Raw genomic sequence first — 25,195 nt, forward strand, 5'->3', positions numbered from 1 at the left:
ACCTTCAACAGTTGCCTGTGCACTACAATGAATGCATTACAGTTGTGTGTGTGTGTGTGTGTTTGTGTGTGTGTGTGTGTGTGTGTCTGTGTTTGTGTGTACACACATGAAGCTGGTCCAGGTCGGGAGGCGGGGGAGGGAACTCCGGCTCCTGAGGCTGGAAGGCTTCTCTCACCTTCCCGACTGCTGCCAGGATCCTCAGGCAGGAGTCCAGGTAGGCCTTCTGGAGGGCTGACGCAGGGAAGGAGGAAGATGGAGGAAGAGGAAGATGAATGCCGAATGAGGGGAACACAATTCCAAACCTGAAAAGAAACCCTAAGGGAAGGTGAGGGTGAGGAGAGACATTGGGGTATTTCTATTTCTATGTTATAAATCAAAACCGGGGACTGGATTTATCCAATCGCTGATTGAGGATCTTTCATCGATGGTCATTCAATAGATCAACATCCTTGTAAATTACAGTGACACCACCTCTACAACTATTTTATTGTCAATTATAATCAGGATCTGAATGAGCACTCATCTGCCAAAAAAAAGGTCCAGTTGGTAGTTTATGCTGACCCTGTTATACAGGACACTGGCTATGACGAGTACTTTTACTTTTAATACTTAAAGTACATTTAAAAGCCAGTGTGAGGATACATGTACATGGAGAACAGTGATAAACGTACAATGGTCTGGTCTTTCTGAATGAGAGGGTCAAACAGGGAAGGTTCTTCACTGTTCGATACTGTGCCGTTTAACATTCCACCCCTTCCCAGAGCTTATTGTTGAGTGTGAGGCCAGAGCGGTCGTTCTGTAGTTTCCGTCATCCGACTTACGGCCACAAATTAACGAAACAACAAGACTAGGGAGCCTCTTTGTGCGCCTACCTTTATCCTGGATGCTCCCGGCAACGGCCTTGGCCTCCATCACCATGGGGGAGATGGTGTGCGAGAGCATGTCGGAGGCATGCTTCACAGTGTCCCTGAACCGCGGGTCCTCTGAGTTCTCCACTTCCCTCTTGGCCACCAGCAGCACCCGGTTGGCTCGCCTAGCGATGCTTGTTGCCCCGGCAACGAGCATCTGGGGCTGGACGTTGGCCATGGCCACGCGGCACTTGTCGATGTCCTTCTTTATGGCTTCCTCGGAGGCGTCTAGCAGAGACTTGGTGTCGATCGCCTCGTCCACTAGACCTGGGATCACGCACACACGCACGCACAAAAATACACCTTTTAGAGCTAATGACCCCTCCATCAAGTCTGGTTTACACTTCTGTGCAGATACATATAAACGTCTCTATGGAGCTATGCGGAAAATGACGGACGATTGGTTGAATTGCCCGACTACCTGTCGGAAGATGAGGTTCAAAACCTGATTTCTATTTGCATATCCATCATTTTTGGGGTCTAAAGTTTTCAAATAAAGTTTTGGAAAAAAAACAGATTTCTTCTTTGTTTTCTGTACATTGTGGTTCACTAAATGCATTCATAACGTTATACACACAATCCATACAAGTATAAAAAGCAAACAGCCACCGTGCACATTAGCAGACGTGCAGAGGTAGAAGCAGAATCCAAGCTTCAACATGTTTCCTACTGGTGGTAATATGCAAAGTCCTCAAAATTCCCAGCAGAAATATATTGCACACACAGTACAAGCAGTGCCTGTACTCCGAGACCAAACGCATGAAAGCAACCAGTTTTTTTTCCAATCAGTGTTTCACTCACCAGTGAGTCTTTCCACGTTGTCAATCCACTGATTCTTCATGGTGTCGAAGTGCTCGTATGCGGCTTGGCTGCCAGGATTCTTCAGCAGGATCCGAGCTGCGGAGGTCACCTGCGTGTTGGAGAAACCTGCCGTCAACACCAGATTTACTCCACTCCAGAATAACACGCATCCTTTATCATCTGATTTAATGAGACAATGGCTAATTCACCAATCACGGAATGTGTCTCCCTTCCAGTGGCGTTTGTGCAAGTGTTTAAAGCACCAAGGAGCCCTGAACCATCTCAAATATGATAAAAAAATGTACAACAAAGAATATAAATGAAATAAAAGACCATAAAAAACATTGTGGAGCGACACAATGCAACTCCAACTGAGAGAAATAGAATTTGGGTGACTATTGATCTAAAAATAAATAGATTATTCAGGACATAAAAGGGCGATTTACAATCAACCAAGTGCTTTATAGAAAACACACCTGGAACATCTGAACAGTGCCATCCTGATGCAAATATACAGATTTTTTTTTTCACATTTAGAGAGATGTCAGAACATGCTGGAACAACAATACAATTCCTATTAGAACATTTGGATGGTCTTTCATTACACATTCAAATATCATATTAAGTTTCCCCTCTTGGGAGATGAAACATTTCCCAACCATAACCTAAACTCTCATTACAACAGTTCACTGCAGAGCGACTACTCCTCATTAATCTCTGGGATTCTATGTTTCCCACCTGTGGCGTGAGCTCCCGGGCGTGTTTCACCAAATTGTGGAGCCCCTCCACCGTGCTCTTATTGGCTGTTCCCACTGCAGCTGCCTTCTCTGCCGTGGCTCCCAAACGACTTGAGTGCGCTTCAAAGTTCCCGGCTCGCTCGTCAAAGACCTGACACACACACACACACACACACACACACACACACACACACACACACACACACACACACACACACACACACACACACACACACACACACACACACACACACACACAAACACACACACACACACACACACACACAGTAAATCTGTTATTGCTGAACAGGGCAATAGGCTGAGGCTGCAAAGGGACTTTACATTTGAAAGACAGAACGAATAAATGGATGGATGGATAATTTAATCTCTTCAGTTATATCAGGATGTTACAGTTTGTGTGTGACCGACCTCGGCCCGGTTGGGAGCTTCGGGGGGAGCCGTGGCGGCCACAGCCAGCAGCTTGATGGGGGTGGTGGTGTCGCTAAAAACATCAGACACTTCCTGGGTCATCACCTCCTGCATACGCCCCCTCAGGTCCTGGTGGAAAAACATGCGCAAGACGGTTGGAAAGCAACCCAAAACACAGCAGCACTAATGCTCTTCCAATGGGATTACATTTTACCATGTCCGTCCACTAGATAGAGCCCTTTACCAACTATGACCGTGACAATAGTACTAATAGTAGTTCAGAATCAGAATGATTTTATTTTGCCAGGTGCATTTACATGAACAAGGAATTTGTCATGGTGAATATTGGTGCGTATCCACAGACAATTAGCATTTTAAAAAGCTTTACAGTCTGAGAAAATAAATAAATAAATAAATAAATAGATAGATAGATAGATAGATAGATAGATAGATAGATAGATAGATAGATAGATAGATAGATAGATAGATAGATAGATAGATAGATAGATAGATAGATAGATAGATAGATAGATAGATGGATAGAAAATTTGACATATATCAAAAGGAGTAAATTCCCTGATGTTAAAGATCTATTCTCTCATGAAAACAATCTGTGTGAGATTGCAGAAAATAACATTAATTAACATTAACATTTAACATTAACATTAATAACACAATATATGTTTTAGTATTTTAGCAAGATCCCTGGAGTCCCCCTTTAAAAACTAAGTTAATCATTTTGCACTGAAAATGTAAGGCATGTGACAAGTTCACTGTCTTTGTCTGTTTCCCCATTAAAGTCAAACAAATCCTTCTATCTTTAGAGCTGTACAGAGGTTACAGGCAGGTTTCCTGTGTGTGTGTGTGTGTGTGTGTGTGTGTGTGTGTGTGTGTGTGTGTGTGTGTGTGTGTGTGTGTGTGTGTGTGTGTGTGTGTGTGTGTGTGTGTGTGTGTGTGTGTGTGTGTGTGATGCCACCTTGAGGCTGTCCAGGAGCTGGGCGGCGGCAGCTTGCGCGTGCGGCGCCTCGGACTCTCCGCGCCCGGCCATGTCTGCCAGGGACACCATCAGCCCTTCTGTGCGGTCGCAGCGTCCGAGCAGGTCCTGCCGGTATGGACCCACCAGGGCGCCTGCCAGACGCTTCCCCTCCCCCACCATCCCCCGGATGGCCGCCTGACCTGGGGAGGGACAAGGGAGGCAATTCACACCGATCACGCTCTGGGGCAAAGAGCCTGTTTCCTCGTGCTGAGCATTACACACACTTGATGTTTTAATGTGTTTTTCTTGATGGTCTCGATGGTCACAGAAACAATGAAGATAGTTCATGGGAGTATTTTCCAAAAGGTGTCTAATGGAGCGCATGCTTTGAATACTTGACTGATGATGATTGAAACGGTGAAAGCTGCAGCATGCAGGTACCTGTGTTGGACTGTAGTCTCTCACACTCTGCTCCCAAAGGGAAGCATGGGAGACGGACAGAGAATACAGTCAAAGGGACAAAAACAGACAAATGTCAATTGGGCAGAAAACATTCTGGATGTCTCCTAGGGTGAGTGAGCCACTCGGTAATTCCCCGAGGGTGTTTTTGGGAAACAGCAACATTCGCCATCACCGCTAAGCACAGCAGGCCAGTCCGGGTCTCAGCGCAGGGTTTCAGGGCCACTTCAGGGCCGAGGCCCTGAAGTGGCCCTCGATTCACAAAATGTCCCCCCAGTATCCGCCATCCCCTCACATCTTTCATGGTGTTACATCCGCTACGAAGTCCACAAAAGGGTTGTTCTCATGAAACCTCCATAACAAATGTCCCAAATGAAATGACACACATATTCACAGAGAATGTGAAATAATTCCTTTAAATATTAAAGCACTACTATATGGGCCACTTGGTTAATTTGAACAATTTTATTATTTTTGTGCTTTTTCTGTGTTTTTATATCAAAAAGTGAATTACCGTGACGTAAACATTAAAATTAATATTTCTTTCAAAAATATGAAACACTTGTGAGGGCGTATACATTTTTGTACTGTCATCGTGTGTGTTGCCATTTTATGTTAAGCTTAGCTGAAATCCAGTCATTACTGTAACAGCCATCTTTAATTGCCCAGTAATTTTTTTATAAGAAAAGCACAGAATAAAACACTAAATAATATCACAGTTAAAAATAACTACAGTAAGTGGTCCATATAGTAGGGGTTCTGTCCTTTAATGTAACATGTTTTATGGTGATTTCATGAGAATGACCCACAAAGGGTCCCCAGTGCGACTGTTTCCACTGGATCCAACAGTTTCGGGAGGCCAGAGCCTTCATTTTGTAACCAAAAAGACCACCTCATCGCACCACTCTGCTCCACTCACCCACTCCTCTGTCGTCCATTCCGGGGTTGTTGACCCAGCGCAGTGCCTGCTCCATCTTTCCCTCCAGGGTGACCGCAGGTTTGGTCGGCCGCATGTTGGCCACCGCCCGATTTGTTTTGGACTGGAGGGTGAGCAGCGCCGCCCCAATCTGTTTGGCCAACGCCCTTGCCTCCGGAGTGTCTCCCTTACCCCTAGAGCGGCCGGAGGGAGACCGTCACAGAAGGCAAGAGGAAGCAGCAATGATCATACTATATGTAACGTCTCCGCCAGCACCCTGTTACTGTTCCACCTTATTCTAACACCACTTCCACCATTTTGTGCTTGTATGTGATTCCTACACCCTGACACTTTTCAGTCTCATTTCAGTTAATTGACATTTCGTATTCAGTTAAATACTTTTGACTCCAAATGTCTTCCCGTACTGAACTGAAATGTATTGTGTGATTCGTTCTACGGCCCCTACACACAACATTAGGCTTTCCCGGAAGCACAAATTTAACATTTTAAAATGTTATTAGAGCCGCTGTTCGGCCAGGCTCTGCTTTGCCTCTGCAGAGCATTAGAGATGAAGGCGTGGCGCTCTCCTTCCCTGTGCCCAGTGACAGTGCTGAGGGTTTGAAATGTCCTTTGGGTGTAGGAATCACACTTTTAAAAGATTTTTTTTACCCTGAACCATTTTATGCCATTTGGTAGAAGCCTTCGTCCAATAAGTGTAAAATATTCAAGCGTTGGCAGCCCCAGCAGTAGTGAAGCCCTTTCCGCTACCCTCCACAACCACATGACACCATATCTACACCGCAAGAGCCTTCATTTGAAAAACAAGAGAAGATATTGAGCTTAAGTTGTTGATGTGAAGTGGAAAAATATTGTTGATTGGTATACTGTATATTAAGTAGAACCTAATTGACTTAATTGTTAAGCGATAATTAGATTTGCGGGTGTAATACTCATTAAATCATGAGGTTATTTCCCCCTTAGAAAGATCAGAATTGGGTGTGGAGAGAGCGCATGGAGCAACACAGTTTTCAACCATTTTGTTTGGTCAAATCAATTGTTCTGGAACATGGATGTACCCTGGATTGCCAAAAGAAACTTTTCAATCCGAGTGCTTGTTTTACAGATTACAGATATGTTTTCTTTTGCTTCTTCGCACAGGATCTCAACATATGGAAGACCAAAAGGAGCACCACAACACACAGTGCCACAGAGCACCCCCACACCCACCACCACCACCGGCTCTCCAATTACAGCTCAAAACCTTAATGTGCAGCCGACGCCGAAAGTGGACAGGCAACAACACAACATCCAGGAGGGAAATAGACGCCACGAATTGGCAGCTTGACTCTGGAGTTTGAGCCTGGAAACAGAAGGTCTATGAATTACGGGAAATATTCATAATGCTTCTTCTTCACAGTCAAGTGAAGTGTCCATGTGCCCTGGTGCAGTTAAATGGACAAATGAAGCACAATGAACATCACGGGAGCGGAACACATACTGTTTGCGTAGCTCCACGAGTCGGGCGGTGAGGCCTGCGATCTCGCTGACGGAGTGCAGGATGTCATCCCTCTCTTTGGGGTCGTCGCAGAGGTCAGCGACACGTTTAGCCTCCACCAGTAGCGCTCGGATGTTCTCCTCCTCCTCGGGGCCTCCGTGGGGATCGGCCAGCCAGGCCTTTACATGGAGGATAGAAGGATGGATGGAGGGACGGACGAAAGGAGGCACAGATAGATAGCATATCAGTCCATATCTTTATACAGCTCTCATCTCGTGTTGATTGATTAACATATTAATGTCAAATATTGTTCAGTATATATTAACTAGAGCCTAATTTGAGTTCATTGTTAGAGATCATTTGATTTGCTGGTGTACATGTGCAGATGCACAGTTATTACCGCTAAAAATAAGTTATAAACATATCAAGAATATACATTGTAATTATTTTCAATGGAATGCAAAATAAGAGTAGTATATACATATTAGGCTGAGCAATGTGCCATGCAGCATATGGTCATGTCTAATAACAAGTCTGATTTGCATGCGAGAACCTGGCTCTGTGCTGCTTGCTCTGTGCTGCTGGCTCTGACCTGCGCGGCGTCCAGCCTCCTGGCGATGCCCTGCTTGGCATTTATTAGGGCCTCCAGTCTGCGAGCAGCGCTGTCCACCTTGCTGAAAAGCAGGTCCAGGCCCTGGGAACACTGACCTGCACGCTGCACGCAGCCCGGGAACGGACCCTGGCCTCTGCAAGAGAGCGCACACAGATTTAAACGTAATATATGTATCACACAGTATATAGACAGATAGATGGATGGATAGACACTGACAGACAGACACTTTAATCATCCCGGGAGGGAAATTGCAGTGTCAAAGAAGCTCACATCAAAAACAGGCAATAATAGTAAAGTGATGAGAATAAAAATAGAAGAAAGAAAATGGTGATATGCAATAAACCTAACAATAGGGTGAATAGAACAAAAAAATAGAACAAAAATAGAACAAATAGAACAAAAAAATGAACTTCAAGATAGAAATATTTGTACTTCCAGCATATAACCCAGACTTTAAACCTCCAATCCAAGATCATAGAGATAAGCAATGGACTATTATGGAATTACCGCATCCTGTAAATTTGTAACTGGCGACGAGATGGACTTTCTCTGTATCTGGGGAATGTCCCCAATGATATGAACAATAGTGATTCAAACTTGCCGAAAGTACTAAATGTTGGCTGCAGAAAGAACCTCCCAGTGTGCGTCTTTTCACTGGTATTGTTATGTGTAATGTATATGTAATGTAATGCATATGTTGGTACTAACGTCTAATCTGTAATCTGTCTAAACCTCATATTGTCTGTTGTTGATTTCCAAAAATAAAGTAAAAAAAAAAAGATAGAACAATTTGGAAATATATACAATAATCCTAAAAATCTACAATAAACAATTAAATTAAACTTAACAATAAACAATAAACTAGAAAAAAATAACAAAAAAATAAGGAAACAGGAATAAAATAAGACAAAAAAAATACACAATAACCAATATTTTTCCCCCAATATATAATAAACCTAAAAAATTACCAATTAAAAAATTACCAAACAATACACCTCTGTATCAACAATTCATACTCTGACAGCTGTGCAATTGTGTGCAGTTTTAGGCATTTTTGCAAGAATATATCATACAATATTGCATGGAAACGGTTTTTCTCTTTCGTGACTCTGTACCGTGCACGGAGATCCGAGACCTGGTCAGTCATCTGTCCCAGCACCTTGGTGGTTCCCAGGACGTCTTTCCTCTCCTTCCCAGCGCACAGCTCCCCCACCTTTGCAGCCTCATCCAGGATGACACGCACTGCCACCTCCCCGGGGTCTCCTGAGGACAGGGACACACCCAGGGATGAGACGTAGCCGTAAGAAGGCAGTTTTTTTTTGGGGGGGGGGGGGGGGGGGGACCAAGTTACCTGGCTGTCTGTGAGGGTCTTTGAGCCAGAGCTTGGCATGCACTATCTTAGACTCAATCAGAGCCAGAGAGCGTTTCATGGCCTCCATGTCCTGAAGTGAAGAGAAAACAGGGAATCAGCTTTTAATAATAAACATTTTAATAGAAAAGAAAAAGTATTGAAAGTGGATGAATTTGACGAAACCATTCCCCTTATTTCGAATTAACCGAGGCCTCGTTCACACCTATACAGATTTTTCTTAAAACGCAAAAGAAATTAGAAAACCTTGTCCACGCAAGAACGCAAAAGCGATTTAAAAAGCTCGCATAAGCAGACCAGGCTAGTAGGAGGCAACAGTATCTCATAAAACCTGATGTCAAACACCACATCAGAACATGAGGAGAACGCAGTGCATTGAGCTTCTTCATTATATTCAGACACAACCCTGTGTGGACGCCGTTCCTAAACTTGGAGAGGCTTTTAAATTTTTAGTGGAGACACAGCGCACCACCCTGGAAGGCCCTTTCTGAAAGCTTTGTTTTCAGTTTCTGAAACGGCGTTTTGGTGCAGACAGGAGGCCAAAATGCAGAGAAAAGACTATGTTTTCAGAAATATCCGAGGCTCAGGCTGAGCAGCTGATAAAGCAGGACGGTTGCATTAAAGGAAAGCGCGATGTGAGTAATCAAAGCTGATGGCTGTCGTGGATAAGCTCTGTGCCGCTTTACACCACTCTGAACACACACTTTAAAGAAGCTTTTTTCTGGTTGGGCAGACAAGAAACCTCTCAAATGGAGTGGTTCGATACTCCCCATCTATTATGAATGTGTCTCGCCTTTCAAACTGCGCAATTCTATAATTCATGAGCTGACGCTGCCGTCATGCCGTGGCAAAGTTTCTCAAGCGTACAGACAATAATGTAAATGTCATTATCACAGATTTGACCACACACACGCACGCTCGCACGCACACACACAGAAACACGCACACACACGTGGGTGCGTGCACACAGACAGACACACACACGTGGGCACACATGCGCGCACACACACAAACACACACACACACACACACACACACACACACACACACACACACACACGCACACACACACGCTTATTTGAACTAGTACTTTGCAGATGAACATGCAGGGTTACAGTTTGGACTTGTGAAACAAATCCAGACCTCACTAAACCTCACTATACTATATCACAGCAGTTGCTTTAGAATTAGAATGAAGTCACGAACCATCCAAAATAATGTGCAAATAACTTATTCGCTGATCGATCACAAAGCAAACCATTCCTGTTGTTGGAGGAGGAAATATTTAAAAAGAAATAGTCCGAGCAAGATGGCAGAAGTAGATCAGGTGGATATTGGAGACAAATATGATTCATAAAAATATATCTGTCATGTTTTTCTGGATATTACATTCATATTAATAATAATAATACACAGAGACAAACGGACAAAGTCATAGGAACAGCGATGAGCGTCATATTAAATGTCCAGTGTGACATCACATGAGCTACAGGAAGCGCATGAGACACGTGGAACACACAGACGGATACAAACCCGTGGTCACACACACCCACATGCTGCAGCGAGGCAGAGGGGCAGGGAGGCAGCTTACCTTCTACAGGGAGGAGGGAGGAGGACAGAAAAAGAAAAACCAGGAGTTATAGTACCAGGCAAAAAGAAAAGTGGAGACAGGAAGTAAAAAAATAAAAATAAAAGAAGACCGAAATTTCAAGAATTGCTCGGCAGGCTCGAATGTTCCGGAGTCGTCTTTAAGGACTAACGTGGAGCAATGGTTGATTCAGTCTCCTTCAGGACTAGTACTAACCCCTAGTGCTGACCCCTAGTGCTAAACACTAGTGCTAAACACTAGTGCAAACCTGTAGTGCTGACCCCTAGTGCTGACCCCTAGTGCTAAACACTAGTGCGAACCCCTAGTGCTGACCCCTAGTGCAAACCCCTAATGCTAACCATTAGTGCTGACCCCTAGTGCAAACCACTAGTGTTGACCCCTAGTGCTAACCCCTAGTGCAAACCACTAGTGCTGACCCCTAGTGATAAAAACTCGAGCTAAACACTAGTGCCAACCCATAGAGCCAACCCCTAGTGCGAAACACTAGTACTACCCCACAGGTGCTAACCACTGGTGCCAACACCTGGTGCCAACCCCTAGTGCCAACCCCTGGTGCCAACCCCTAGTGCTAACCCCTAGTGTTAACCCCTAGTGCCAAGCCCTAGTGTTAACCCATAGTGTTAACCCATAGCGCCCCCCTAGTACCAAGCCCGAGTGTTAACACCTTGTACCAACCCCTAGTGTTGACCCCTAGTGCCAGAATTTACCCTAGTACCAAGTGAAACACTAGTACTACCCCACAGGTGCTAACCACTGGTGCCAACCCCTAGTGCCAACCCCTAGTGCCAACTCCTAGTGCCAACCCCGAGTGCCAACCCCTAGTGCCAACCCCTAGTGCCAACTCCTAGTGCCAACCCCGAGTGCCTACCCCTAGTGTTAACCCCTAGTGCCAAGTGTTGACCCCTAGTGCCAACCCCTTGTACCAACCCCTAGTGTTAACCCCTAGTTTAAACCCCATGTGTTAACCCCCTAGGGCCTACCCCTGGTGTTAACGCCCAGTGCCAAGTGTTAACCCCTAGTGCCAACCCCTAGTGTTAACCCCTAGTGCCAACCCCTAGTCTTAACCCCTGGTGCCTACCCCTGGTGTTAACCCCTTGCACCAAGTGTTTACCCCTAGTGCCAACCCCTAGTGCCAACCCCTTGTAACAACCCCTAGTGATAACCCCTAGTGATAACCCCTAGTGATAACCCCTTGTACCAACCCCTAGTGTTAACCCCTTGTACCAACGCCTAGTGTTAACCCCTTGTACCAACGCCTAGTGTTAACCCCTTGTGCTAACCTCTAGTGTTAACCCTTGGTGCCTACCCCTAGTATTAACCCTTAGTGCCAACCCCTTGTACCAACCCCTAGTGCCAACCCCTGCATGGCTGCTCATCCCGTGGTAGCATTCGTTGCAGAAATTTGACTTCAGATGGAAAAGGTTTCCTGAACAAAATTTTCCAGTCTGATCCTTAAACATCTCTCTGCTCGCTCAGAAAAACCCATTGCTGAAAAGGGAACAGATATCTTGATTTTAGATGATGATGTGAGATTTGATACTTTATTAAAAATATTTTAAGATAATGTTTTTTACTTGGGTAGCAAGATTCAGTAATGGTTGATAACCAGGTCTAATCTGGAGTCAAAGTGCTGCAGCCTTTGCAACCACAACATTTTCTTAAAGTTCCTAACGGTGCACTAAGTGCTCATCCTGAATGGGGCTGTGAGTGAGTGAGTAAGTGAGTGAGTGAGTGAGTGAGTGAGTGAGTGAGTGAGTGAGTGAGTGAGTGAGTGAGTGAGTGAGTGAGTGAGTGAGTGAGTGAGTGAGTGAGAGGCTGACCAGTTTGGTTGAAACTAAAGGAACTCAGTGAATTTTTTACTCCAGTTTGACAGCCAACTTTGGAATATTATGCTCCGTTAGTGATGAATGAGTGAATGTGAGTGTGTGTTTTTGGGCACTGCAGCGGGACGGGGATGGGGAGCGCGGAGGGGGCGCATCCTACCTTGTTGGCCCAGGCATCTTCGTCCCATGTGGTGAGCTGCAGGACCCGTAGGATTTCGTGGATCTCGCCACTCATCTTTTCGAAGGTGAAGCGCCGGTTCCTCTCCGCCTCCTCCACGCCGACGCCGCGGCTGCTCCTGGTCGCTACGAAGATCTTTATGGCTGCCGACAAACAGACAGGCAGGCAGGCAGGCAGGCAGGCAGGCAGGCAGACAGACAGACAGACAGGACGGCTTAGGACTGGGTTCAAACTCAACAAAACCTTCTGAGTCCGAAAATTGGCTGAATACCGTTCTATAGTGTTCGATTTTCACATTTTCATATTAAAAACATTGAAGCCACAGTTTGAGAAGCACGACAGTAGTATGTTTAATTCTGTGGGCAGCGTGGGAGACACACACTAGATGGTGTTTTTGTGTATGTACCTTATGTGTTAATGTGTTTTTGTGAGTATGTGTGTTATTGTGTGTAATTGTATGTGTACTTGTGTGTGTGGGTGTGATAGTGCGGGTGTTATTGTATGTTATTATGGGTGTGCTTGTGTGTTAATGCATGTGTTGTTGTGTGTTATTGTGTGTGTGTTATTATGTGTGTTATGTATATCATTGTGTGTGTTGTTGTGTGTGTTATTGTGTCTGTTATTGTCTGTGTGCGTTGTGTATGTTATTATGTGTGCTATTGCATGTGTTTGTGTAATAGTGTATGTTTGTGTTTTTGTACAGTATGTGTATTATGTGAGTGTTTTTGTGTGCCAGTGTTATTGTGTGTGTGTGTGTGTGTGAGTGTGTTATGTGTTTGTTATTGTTTGTGTATGTTATTGTGTGCGTGTGTGTGTGTGTGTGTGTTATTGTGTGTGTGTGTGTTTGTAGTCATTGTGACAGTCAGTCCAGCAACAGATGACTGTAATTATTAGCGTTGCCATAACAACTGTTTCCACCTTCCTCTTCTTCTCTGGAATACTGTCGTAATTTTGCTCATGCCCACACACACACACACACACACACACACACACACACACACACACACACACACACACACACACACACACACACACACACACACACACACACACACACACACACACACACACACACACACGTCACCTTGGGAATCTCCAATGAAAGTGGGATGTGTTGTTTCAAGAAACGGCAGTGTCTGTACATGTTTTGGGCTGAAGCTGAGATCACCTGCCCCTCCCCCAAGCACCGCGTCACACCTGAGATAAGAACAGGAAGCAGCTCTTTCACCGTGGTCATGGAGTTGACCAGCCTCTGCCGGTGCTCCTGGTGCGTCAGCTCCTGCTGCCGCTCCTCAATCATCTTGGACATCTTGGTCATTCCTGAGAGAAAACACAGTATACAGGGAAACATCAGCAGCCTGCAAAGAACCAATAAAACTGTGACTATAATGAAACAACAACAACAACAACAAAAACAACAACATTACTAACCTCATGTTAAACATGTTTGTGTGGTCAAGGTCAAAGGTTATCTGCGTAATTTCACGATTACTTCTTACACAGATAAACTTTCTAAGACAGCTACAGTGACTTTTTTCACATATAATTTTGCTATATTTTGTGTTTGTAAATAGGATGATTGTTTTGAAGCTGTTTTTTTATGTCTGCGCTTCCAGTTAGAATTTTTGCACAAAGTAGGCGTGGCAGCTCAATTCCACCTTAATTTTGAGTAATAAAACAAAACCAGAAAATTTAAATGAAGTTATTTTTTATATTTCTATTTTATTTCAGTAAGTTTGAGGGGCAACATTGCTTAGATCTTTGTCAAATTTTTGTATTAAATCTTTTCTATTACAGTTCATGTTTTGTTTTGAATAGTTTTAGTTGAGATTAGTTGACCTGGACCCAGGTTCTTGGTGTAGGTGATGAGGTCCTCCATGGTCTCCACCACCTCAGCCACCGCCAGGTACTCCAGGATGCCTTTACACACACGTATGATCTTACGCACCTGGAGCCCAAAAAAAGGAGATAGTCAAATGGTTTACAGTCAAATAACGTACAAATATACACACACACACACACACACACACACACACACACACACACACACACACACACACACACACACACACACACACACACACACACACACACACACACACACACACACACACACACACCCACACATACACACACAACGTTTTGGAGTTTTGTTTTATAACCCTTTGCTGTGAAAGTTGGAGGTGTGCCCTTTTTGCCACTTTCGGTGCTTGTTCTCCTTTGAAATATGAAATACTGTTAAATGATAAATGTTCATTTATATCGAAAAATAGGATTAATAAACCTTCACTGTTCATTGCTTATCTTTTAGTCAATTTTTCTGGTTTATTGGAAGGTTTATTTTATTGTTAACTTCTTTTAAGTTTATTGCACGTGGGAAATGTATCCATCCAATTAATCCAATCCGTTTATTTTTTGGTCATTTTTACGGTTTTGTTACTTTGATGCTTATATGCATTGTTTATAAACTGGTTTATTGTATATTGAATATTATTATTTTATTTTACTGTCGATTCTTAGGTTTATTCTGTTTTTTTCACATTTTTCCATCTCCGTGTTAACTTTGAGGCCATTTTCTTTTCTTTATTTGTTTATACCTTATCTATCTTGTCTATTTATCTGTCTTATTGTCCAAGGTATGGTACAAGAAATTCGTCTCTGGTTTCCAGTGACTTTTAGTACGTACAGAACCAACATACCAACAGCAAAAACATTAAAAAAAAGTTTAAAAAGTAAAATTAAAGATATATCTGCATACACTAGGTGGGATCTTAATAAACAGCAATAAAAACATAAGATAATAAATATGAATATAGAATAAAAAATTAAAAAGTAAGTCCACAAAACAGATAAAAAAGTTGCTGAAAGTTTAGTTGTATCGATTAGTTCAGCTGCACATCACCCGTATCCCTCCACATTGTAAGGGCTCCTAAACAAATAAAGCTCTCAGGGGTCCTTGAAGTGTCCTGAGCGTCTCTTTGGTTTCTTTGTGTTCTGCCATCTTGTGATGTGCGTCTTGTGACTGTGAGAAGTCGATCCCCAAAAAACACCCCCAGTGATTTGAGAGCGTGTGCTTCAACTGATTCAACTCACAGTGCTGCCCGTGCAAAAGACACACACACACACACACACACACACACACACACACACACACACACACACACACACACACACACACACACACACACACACACACACACACACACACACACACACACACACACACACACACACCACCCCCGGTGCAGCTGCAGGAACGCTCCACAGGTGCAGAGCCAGTTCGATGGTAATTTGACCGTAGTGATTCGATCTGAGTGCATTTAAGTTTGCATTACGGAGTCGCTGCTGCTTCCTTCCTTCCTCTACACGTCGACATGGAGCAGGAGAGGGTTTTATCTCATCATACAAGCGCGCACGCACGGGCACGCGCGCACACACACACACACACACACACACACACACACACACACACACACACACACACACACACACACACACACACACACACACACACACACACACACACACACACACACACACACATCTTCATACTGTATATAAGCAACTACATTTATGGCAGGTTATTATGAGATACAATAATGCTGCTTGTCTCAAAAATGTTTAGGCTAAGATAATTAAAGATCTGATGATATATCCCCACGCTGAAAAAGACAGGGATGAGAAGAATAGAAAATAAATTAAAATAAATAAATATTACATGTATACGCATAAACTTATGTGTTTTTTTTCACAAGAGGATTTTAAGACACTGTAGAACACTATGACACTTCTGAAAATGATGAAAATAGCTGTGAACATACAGACACACGCACAAACACACACACACACAACAGTGTACACACACAAACACACGTACCTCGGCCTCGTCAAAGGTGAGCAGAAGGTCGGAGGTTCCGGACAGGATCCCCCTGGAGCCGTCAATGAGGTAATCTCGAGCGGGGACGGAGTACGGATCCGCCTTCAGCATCTCAGCCGCCTGGATCAGCTTGGAACTGGAGTTCTCAACCCTGCAAACACACAGCACACAGATGTCCCCTGAGCAAAACCACAAAAAGGCATCCATGCATGTAGGTGAATAATTGTCAAAGTATTTGTCCTGAAAATCCACAGCAAGTTACTGGGATTCAAACCCCCAGAGTTAGACATAAAGGGATGGTTTTGCAAACGGCGTTTAATCTTAATCAGGACTAAGATGATCCTACTTAAATTAATCTAGAATTTAAAAATGCCTTTCTGAGACGTTGCTTAATTTAAGATGAATTAGTTCTAGACTAGGAAGCCCTGGACTAAGGTAGTTAGGGACTTGTCATCGCCTTCTGTCTGGTCTTGGTGCCGAGTCTTAGTGCAATCACATCCATTAATCCAAAAATTTAATTTAAGATTCACTTAGACCTAGATTAACTCTAATCTTCCTTCTGGAAATTCGATTTTTTTTTTACCAAATCTAGAGCAAGTCTGAGACTATTTTAAACCATGACTGAGACTGAGAAAGGCTATTTCAGTTAGTTCCGATTAAAAGTGAAAAGATTAGGAAAAATCTGTCTTCACCAAACCGCCGCAAAGGGTTTGGATTCCTGTAGCTTATTTTCAAACCCATGATCCAGCTTGCGTTCAGGGTTCATCCTTGGGTGGTTTATTGTTATTTTGGGGTTTCATCCGCGGGCTTTAACCAACGGATCTGGAATCTTTTCGATGGTAGTTCATGTGAGTCCCAGAAAGTTTAGTCCAAGTGCAAAAAAACAAAATGTTGCTGTGGAGCCCGATGTGGTTCCAATGACACCAATGAAACCAACTATTTCCCACCTTTCCTCACCTTCGACCGCTTGGTCGAAGGTGAGGTTTGGGGTGACAAGGTCTCTGGCACTTAATGCAACATTTCCTTTTGCCGTACAAATGATGCAGTACATCCTGGAATAAAGTGTTATGTAGTATGTACTATGTAGTGTACATACTACACTACATACTAAATATGACATACTAACATATTTGGAACCAGTTCTCAAGCACTATCGCTGCTTCTTTAGTCCTTCTTTAAATTAAGAAAATACTAAATGTTAAATAAATGAATAAATATTGAATAAAATATAACTAATATTTATACTGTATATATATATATATATATATATATATATATATATATATATATATATATATATATATATATATTACTAGGCACCGGATATACATTTTTATTCTCTTCCACAGAAAGTCTATTTCTGTGAGATATGATTTTTCATTGCACCATAGTGTATTCTCACCCTATAGTGTGAAGTCCTGCCACTAAAATATTTCACTTTTCCTTATGGTTGTTTCCCACCCCCCTCAAATGCAGATGAAATAGAAGATGAAAAATCACAAAACTATACATACACACACACGTATGTAATCAATTGTCTAAGTGAACTATCCTGAAAATGCACAGCAAGTTTCTGGATGTTGAACCCTTTGCAGTTACACATAGGAATGAATTCACAGGGAATCGAAGGGACTCTCTGAGGGCTCATTGATAGGATTAGCCTGAGGAGGGGGATGCATTTTAGGAGCTCGAATAAAGTGGCGTCCCTCCCCTTTCTGACCCCTGCTGCACAGGGTATCGATGGCTGCCGCTCCAGCTATATTTAGTCGGGTTCACATTTCCACATGCCCCCTCCTAAGCTCTCAGTGAGATTTACAGCACGGGGTTGCCCTGTGTTTGTGGGCGTATGTGTGTGGAAAAAAAGAGAAATGGAATTAGAAAGAAGATAGAAGCGGGGAAATGCGACGTAAATCACATCCCTCTCATGGCACTGTTTTAGCTCCTAGCACTGCAGGCATGTATGCACACACACACACACACACACACACACACACACACACACACACACACACACACACACACACACACACACACACACACACACACACACACACACACACACACACACACACACACACACACACGTCCCAAGATTGATTGACTCTTTGGATCCAACAAAGTAATGTCCTCTTAGTGATCTGGGAGCGCAGAGCTGAGAGTAGAGTCTGTGAGGCCCCCGATTGAACAGCGCAGGGGCTGGAACCCTTAGAGGGGAAAGAACACTTGCTGTGACCTCCTCACATTAAGTAGCATATGGAGTGGATTGTTTACTCTATTTACATAGCATGTAGCTGGGTGAGTTAAGGCACATTTTTCACTTGTGAGAATATTTGAAAAAGACAATAGAGACAGAAGACTGTTCAGCTTTAGCACATGATAATTTGGAAGGGGGCCCATTTACATTATGTCAGTGATCAGACGCTTTTGTCCAAAGCGAGTTATTCATACGCAGTTGGAGGAAAGACTTACTTGATGAAAGCAGGAGGCATATCCCTCTTCATCAGCTGGTCCTCGGTGGTCTGAACGGTCTCTTTCCCCACCTGCAACACACACCAGTGAGCGCTGTGACACGGTGCCCGATTGAGCCATTGAAGCCACTGTCAGTCTGTGCAACAGAATGGGGAAACGCAACCAAACACAATCCCCATGAGCTGCGATAATGGCCTGACGACAGGTTTCAGACCACCCAGCGCCCGTTTCTAGCCACCACACCTGTAGGTGAAGCAGCTTGACCCTGGCTGTACTCCGTCTGGACTCTGCTGCTCCTCTCATCCTGCCCGGCCTTGAGGCATGGGACAGGGGGGCCTGGCCTAGCACCACAGAGGGGGAGCTCGTCCTCTGCAGCTCTTACAGCATGATGCTTTAAAATAAGGCTGGGCGATGGGCGATATTGACAAAAATAAAACACATTTTTTCTAGCAATACCTGAATTATTTGATATTTTTCTGGGGGATGACTACTGTTGCTTAATGCTTTCATAAGATATTAACACACCAATCGTTACTGATGTGGACAGTATAACCAAGCAGGTAGAGGCGTTGGTTTGAACAGTCTATAAAGTTCAGAAAGTTGCATTACTTCCCTGTAATGCAGCCTAAAAGACAATATGTAACTATGTAAATTTTGAATTATTACGGTAACCAAAAGTAACCAAAAGTATCAAGATATCAAGATTTTGATAACATATCAATATATCATCCAGCCCTACTTTCAAACCTCTTCACTCACTCGGAGAATCTGCTCAAGACCAAACAATCGCCACAGGAACTGGCTCCTGGATTTCTTGTGTCAGCTATTCTTTGATCCAGCATTTATATTTTTCATGCATTTTATTTCATCTTACTTGACAGTGTCTACCGTTGTAATAGCTGCAGCAGAATAAAAAGTTGGCCAGTGGGAATAGAAGAAAGGACGTTAAAAAGAAACATAACCCGAAAGGAGAATGAAGGATAAATGTTGATTCTATCATATAAATAACTCCCTATCCTGTGTTGGAAATTGGAAATGTGCCTTCGATTTCCACATTCCACAGCCGGGGTGTTTATTATGACGTTGTTACCATTGAGAATTGTTTCGTTTTGGTCCAAATTCTAACTTTCTTTTGGTTAAAATGAACTCACACAAGCTCCATATAGTATTCCGCGTTTCATCTTATTGGTTGGAAAGAAAACGATCAAATTGATTCACTTATCAACAAATGCAAATCAAAAGTCTAAGAGATATCCATCTCTTTCTTAAAATTTAGTGTTTTATATTCAAATTGCAAATAAACAAAAATAAATGAATTATATCTTGCATGAACAGAAAACAAACACACACACACACACAGAGACACACACTGGCCATAGCAATCCATACAGCATGTACAGTAACTTCTCCCTACACACACACACACACACAGGCCATAGCAATCCATACAGTGTGTACAGTAACTCCCCCCCCCGCCCACACACACACACACACACACACACACACACACACACACACACACACACACACACACACACACACACACACACACACACACACACACACACACACACACACACACACACACACACACACACACACAATGCAATTACAGAGAGATGCAGCGTCTGTCTCCCTCTGCGGGAAACACATAATAGACTTTCTGGCTCCAGAGACCCATGAGGCGGGTATCATGTGAATTATTCTACCATCGATCAATCTCCTCTAGAAATACGGTTTATTTTTCGAAAGGAGGGTTCATGTTGGAGGTTTAACCATCAAAGCTGAAAGAGCCTTGTTGAAATGACAAGAGAACAGCGTCACGCAAGCTTTAATCTCGAATGAAAAAATAATTCACTTACATTATCATTACAGGCCTTCATGTTTCCTGCAGTTATTAACCTATCAATAGTAAACTACACAATGATATTAATGCTGACGTATACACAGGTGCGAGTTATATTCCATTTTAAAACAAAATGATGTGATTTCCTCTTGCTTTTCTGTCTATTTCTGTGGGATTTGTCATTGCAACATGGTGTATTCTTATTCCAAGTCCTGCTACTAGAATATTTATATGTTTCAAACTGTCAGGGTGATTTTCCCTGTTGTTCTTCTTTTTTTCTCAAATGCAGTAAAATTCCCTTTGTAGCAAACTCCATGAGAAAGGAAATGGAATGCAGCACTACGAGCCGAGCCAAGGGAGGCGAAAGTCCGGTCACGTCAGGTGAGCGATCAAAGCACTTCCTGTAAACACAATGCTCGCCACTGATTATTCACTACATAATTAATGAACCGCGAAGTGGTTCCTCGGAACCTGTCACACAATCTCAGATCAGACAAAAGAGCGTCAAAAGCTCCAACAACGTCAGATCACCACAAGGCTTTTATATATATATGTATATATTTTCTCCCCTTTCCTATCGCGCTTCTCTCCATTTCACTTCTACTGCTTTTCGGGAGCCCAGTGTCTGAGGAAGTCCGCGCCGGGATCTAATTGCTAAAGCCAGGAATAAATATGAGAGATAAACAGGTGGCCGGTAAAACAAGACAGCCACGGATCGTGGAAATAAAGAGAGATAAGACTCAAGCCTGGGCCACGCTGCACATCTTTCAAATCTTCTGAATTTGAGATTTTGATGAGGTGGGGTCTCTCACCCAGAGACCCCACACAAAACGACATATCATGATAAATTAAACATTTTTTCTTCCTATACTGTGTGCAGAGCAACGATTTGCCCAAACAGCACACCACACAAAAATGATTTGACACAGGGGCGCGGCTATGCGAGATCACCATAGTCTCGACTCTTAAAACTTGTGCTTTCAAACCTGACTTTTGACCAAACAACCACGCCAGAGGACAGGTTATTTGATGCGCTGTTGTTTTATGGAAAATCCAAAAGGAAAAGAGAAAAAACTATGGATGACAGGGACTGTACATGGTGCAGCGTGGGCTTCATGCTTCACAACGTTCCCATTGGCTCTCGGTCGCTCCCACATGACAAGCCACAGCCTGCGTCCTCGGGCCCCTGTGGAGTGGGCCCCGCCCCGCTCTACAGGACATGGGATCGTAAATATTGAACATGTTTAATGTGTGGAGCTAAAACTACCAGAGGAAGTCAGGCGTGAAGGCACTGGGTCACCCCCCCAGGGTTCCTGCTGAAGTGGCTGTATGGGCACTTGGTTGTGGCGGCATGGCGCTCAAGACAATGACAGCAAACCAACGGCGGGGAATGCCGCAAAAGGCTGCAAATGTAAAGAGCGTAAAAAATGACTTTGATTTAGGGGGTGATGTACCTGAAGACAACAGGGAATAAACTCCACGATACCCACAAGCCTCTTTTGTCCCCTCTGTCGACGCCTTGTTGTTTGACCTCTTTTACATCTCACATCTCATCTCACTCTCCATGCCTTCTCTTCACCTTCACCTTTTTTTTATCCTCCTCCCCTTTCACTGCCACATGGTGAACCCTTCCTGTGGGCCCAGCGTCCACTGCCTTAATGTCCTGGCCTCACTCCAACAATAAATAAATGTGATCACAACACTCTGATCCGTCCAAGGGAGTCCATGTCAAAAAGCAGTCCGAGTATTTGACATTAATAGAGAGAGGGCCCCGCATGTTCAGTACCTCGTGAACTAAAAAGTGCACAGTGGGGTCATTTCCCCAATACCACAATTTTTGGGTTGAATACTCACATTTTTTGTCTGAGACAATAACATAATCATATATCAAAATGATCAAACACAAGTGTTTTACAGTAGAGTGGAAAACAGCTAATGAAAAGTGTAAAAACAAAGTTCATAGACTTTCTACTTTTTCTCCTGTTAGAAGAATGTAAATAGGCAAAATATTTACTCCTATGACCCCAAAGTAATGGTCTACACCATGAAACACTATTACTGGTGTTGGGTTGCACTCTATTTGCACATGTCTTAATGCACACGTAAGCTGTACCGATATACTTTCTTTGCTGGGGAAAGACGGCTCTTTTCTTTATCCCAGTCTGTTTATTAAAAAAAATGTAGGAGGCTGAAATATTTTATAAAAGTAATGATGTGAACTCATATTTTATTCCTTGGAAGACCTTGAATATATTTTCCCAACAGAGATTCACATAAAAGAGCCACATAAGTATCTAGGCAAGCATAAATGTTGCAAAAAAAAATCAATCCCCAATAAAACTCAATAGGAAGCAAAAAATCCTCAAAAGTGTCGGAATCCACAGCTCCTTGGTATGTTTTGTGAAAAGCCTTCATCACCGTATAATATGCATATAATATGTGCTGCAGAAATAGGCTCGGCCTCCATAACATGTATTATTTTACATCCACTATGCGAGCTTGTGCAAAAAATATCACAAGTGTGTTTCAGGAGAAAGAAAGAAAATTGATAATAATAATAATCAGCATAAATGGCCATGAACTCTTCAATGTGTTGAAAACTGAACAAAAGCCCACTTTGGTGTAACCCAGTCCGAGTTACGAGGGAAAGTGAGAGCAGGAGCGGCAAAGCCTTGAAATGTGAAGACTCCTACACCTCTTCTCCTCTGCTTCCCAAGCAGTGATGATGATGGAGGGGGGGGGGGCTGAGTGAGTGAGTGGCACACATTTGGTTAATCAAATTACCAATCAATTAGGAGTCGCTTATTCCGCCCCACAAAGCCCATCCGGTTGAGCGCCCATACCATGATGAGTCAGGACAGAATTGTTGTCATTGTTCATGCATGGTCCCGTCCACTCTGCACTGCCTTCAGAGCGGAATCACATCAAATCACATCCATGTTGCCTGGGGGGGTCTGCAGGTGTTGGACTGCTAAATATAATCGTTTTTAGGACCCTTTACAAGACACATTTTCAATGATATTCAAGGCTGAGCAAAGCCTCTCTCTCTTATTCAACAAAGTATTCCAGGTAAGTATGAAGGTAAATACTACCTATTTGGTACAGGGTTGGAGATTTGAGTATTGGTACTAGAAATAGGGTCGATTTATGAACTACATGACTCGATTAAATGTTATTTTAACAGTTTATTTTAGGTGAGATATTGGAATTAGTTTAACCATAAATTTTTCTTCCCACAGAGCTTCAGACAGGTGAGTCAGGTTCATCTAGAACAGCAGGTGAGTGGGAGGTCAATATGAAGCTAAGTTGGTTCGGGGGCCAGAAATGGTGATTCTGATGCAGGACAACTTGACTGATTTCGACAAAAGAAACCCAGCATCAATCGGATAAAAGTGTTCATGTTGGAATTAGGACCTCCATCAATTCAAATGTAAGGATATTCCATGACTTATAAGGCCTAACTGAACTTTTGGACATTTTGAGACTTTTGAAGGACACCCAGAAAGCTCTGTGCAGACTTTCTGGGTCCAATAACCACATTTACACAAATAATACGTCTTCCTAATTTTCTATTGTTGCTGGAGAATGACAGAAGAACCAAACGGTGAAAAGCGCACAATGATATCGACTCATTTTCCTGGGGAAGGGCACCCAGGGTCCCCTATACGCACGGAAACACACACGCGCACACACACACACACACACACACACGCACACACACGCACACACACACACACGCACACACACACACACGCACACACGCACACACACACACGCACACACACACACACACACACACACACTCTTCTCATTGGACGCGTGGGGCTTCTGAAGGAGAAGATGAGGAGCACGAGACTCACCCGCACGAGGTTGCTCACCGCCGCCCGCACCGCCGCCACCGGAGCCGTTAGATCCGGGATGGCTTTACCGTCCACCTCGCCCTCCTCGTGCATGATGACCAGGTGCGAGATCTGCTGCGCCACTGGCTCGAGGATACTCTCGATGGTCTTGGTGTGGAACACCGGCATCGCGAAAGACTTTGTGACCGCGCACCCACGGGAACGAAAATGCGGCGGCCGCTCCGCTCCGGCGCCCGCTGCTCCCGTTCGCCCACCGACACGAAGCGACGGACAGTCGCAGTCAAGTGCGTCCGGTCGCTGCACGGTGCCGTCGCTGCTGCCGCTGCTGCAGCCGCTGCTGCTGACTATGCGGAGGCTGCGCTATCCCGCAGCCGAGCTCTGTCCTGCCCCCCCCCCCAACCCCCGGTGAGAGAGACCGGAGTCGGGATCGTGACGGAGGAATCGCCGCCTCCAGCCAATCACAGCGCGGTTGAGCAGGCGGGCGCGCGGATTGGTGGGGACGGACGCCCTGCCTGCTCATCATTAGGGCATGTCACATTTATTTGATATATTTCGTATTGATTATGGTGAAGTTGTTTACACACATGTAAATATATCTCAAAATATATCCCTTTTATACTCATTTCATTATTATCATTATTATCATTACACTAGGCCCCAACTAGCCCACACTAGTGCTCCCAACTAGCCCACACTAGTGCTCCCAACTAGGCCACACTAGTGCTCCCAACTAGCCCACACTAGTGCTCCCAACTAGGCCACACTAGTGCTCCCAACTAGGCCACACTAGTGCTCCCAACTAGCCCACACTAGTGCTCCCAACTAGCCCA

The 25,195-nt window shown here is 43.9% G+C and overlaps 1 protein-coding gene across 1 annotated transcript in view; it reads right to left on the minus strand.

Moving 5' to 3' along the window:
• LOC307242266 (vinculin-like) overlaps nt 1-24,672 on the minus strand; it is a 32,596-nt gene extending 7,924 nt beyond the window's left edge. Inside the window, exons 1-17 of the mRNA XM_080016652.1 lie at nt 24,366-24,672; nt 18,660-18,730; nt 16,191-16,341; nt 14,153-14,261; nt 13,511-13,633; nt 12,296-12,456; nt 8,686-8,776; nt 8,450-8,597; nt 7,314-7,467; nt 6,725-6,900; nt 5,230-5,420; nt 3,852-4,051; nt 2,876-3,004; nt 2,448-2,597; nt 1,710-1,818; nt 873-1,175; nt 107-231 (exon numbers count right to left, since the gene is read on the minus strand). Of these exons, the coding sequence (XP_079872778.1) occupies nt 107-231; nt 873-1,175; nt 1,710-1,818; nt 2,448-2,597; nt 2,876-3,004; nt 3,852-4,051; nt 5,230-5,420; nt 6,725-6,900; nt 7,314-7,467; nt 8,450-8,597; nt 8,686-8,776; nt 12,296-12,456; nt 13,511-13,633; nt 14,153-14,261; nt 16,191-16,341; nt 18,660-18,730; nt 24,366-24,533 (2,559 nt within the window). The 5' untranslated portion in view covers nt 24,534-24,672. The remainder of the gene's footprint in view (nt 1-106; nt 232-872; nt 1,176-1,709; nt 1,819-2,447; nt 2,598-2,875; nt 3,005-3,851; nt 4,052-5,229; nt 5,421-6,724; nt 6,901-7,313; nt 7,468-8,449; nt 8,598-8,685; nt 8,777-12,295; nt 12,457-13,510; nt 13,634-14,152; nt 14,262-16,190; nt 16,342-18,659; nt 18,731-24,365) is intronic.
• Nucleotides 24,673-25,195: the final 523 nt, after the last annotated feature.

This window comes from Zeus faber (genome assembly GCF_960531495.2).
Source record: "Zeus faber genome assembly, chromosome: 16".
Lineage (NCBI taxonomy): Eukaryota > Metazoa > Chordata > Actinopteri > Zeiformes > Zeidae > Zeus > Zeus faber.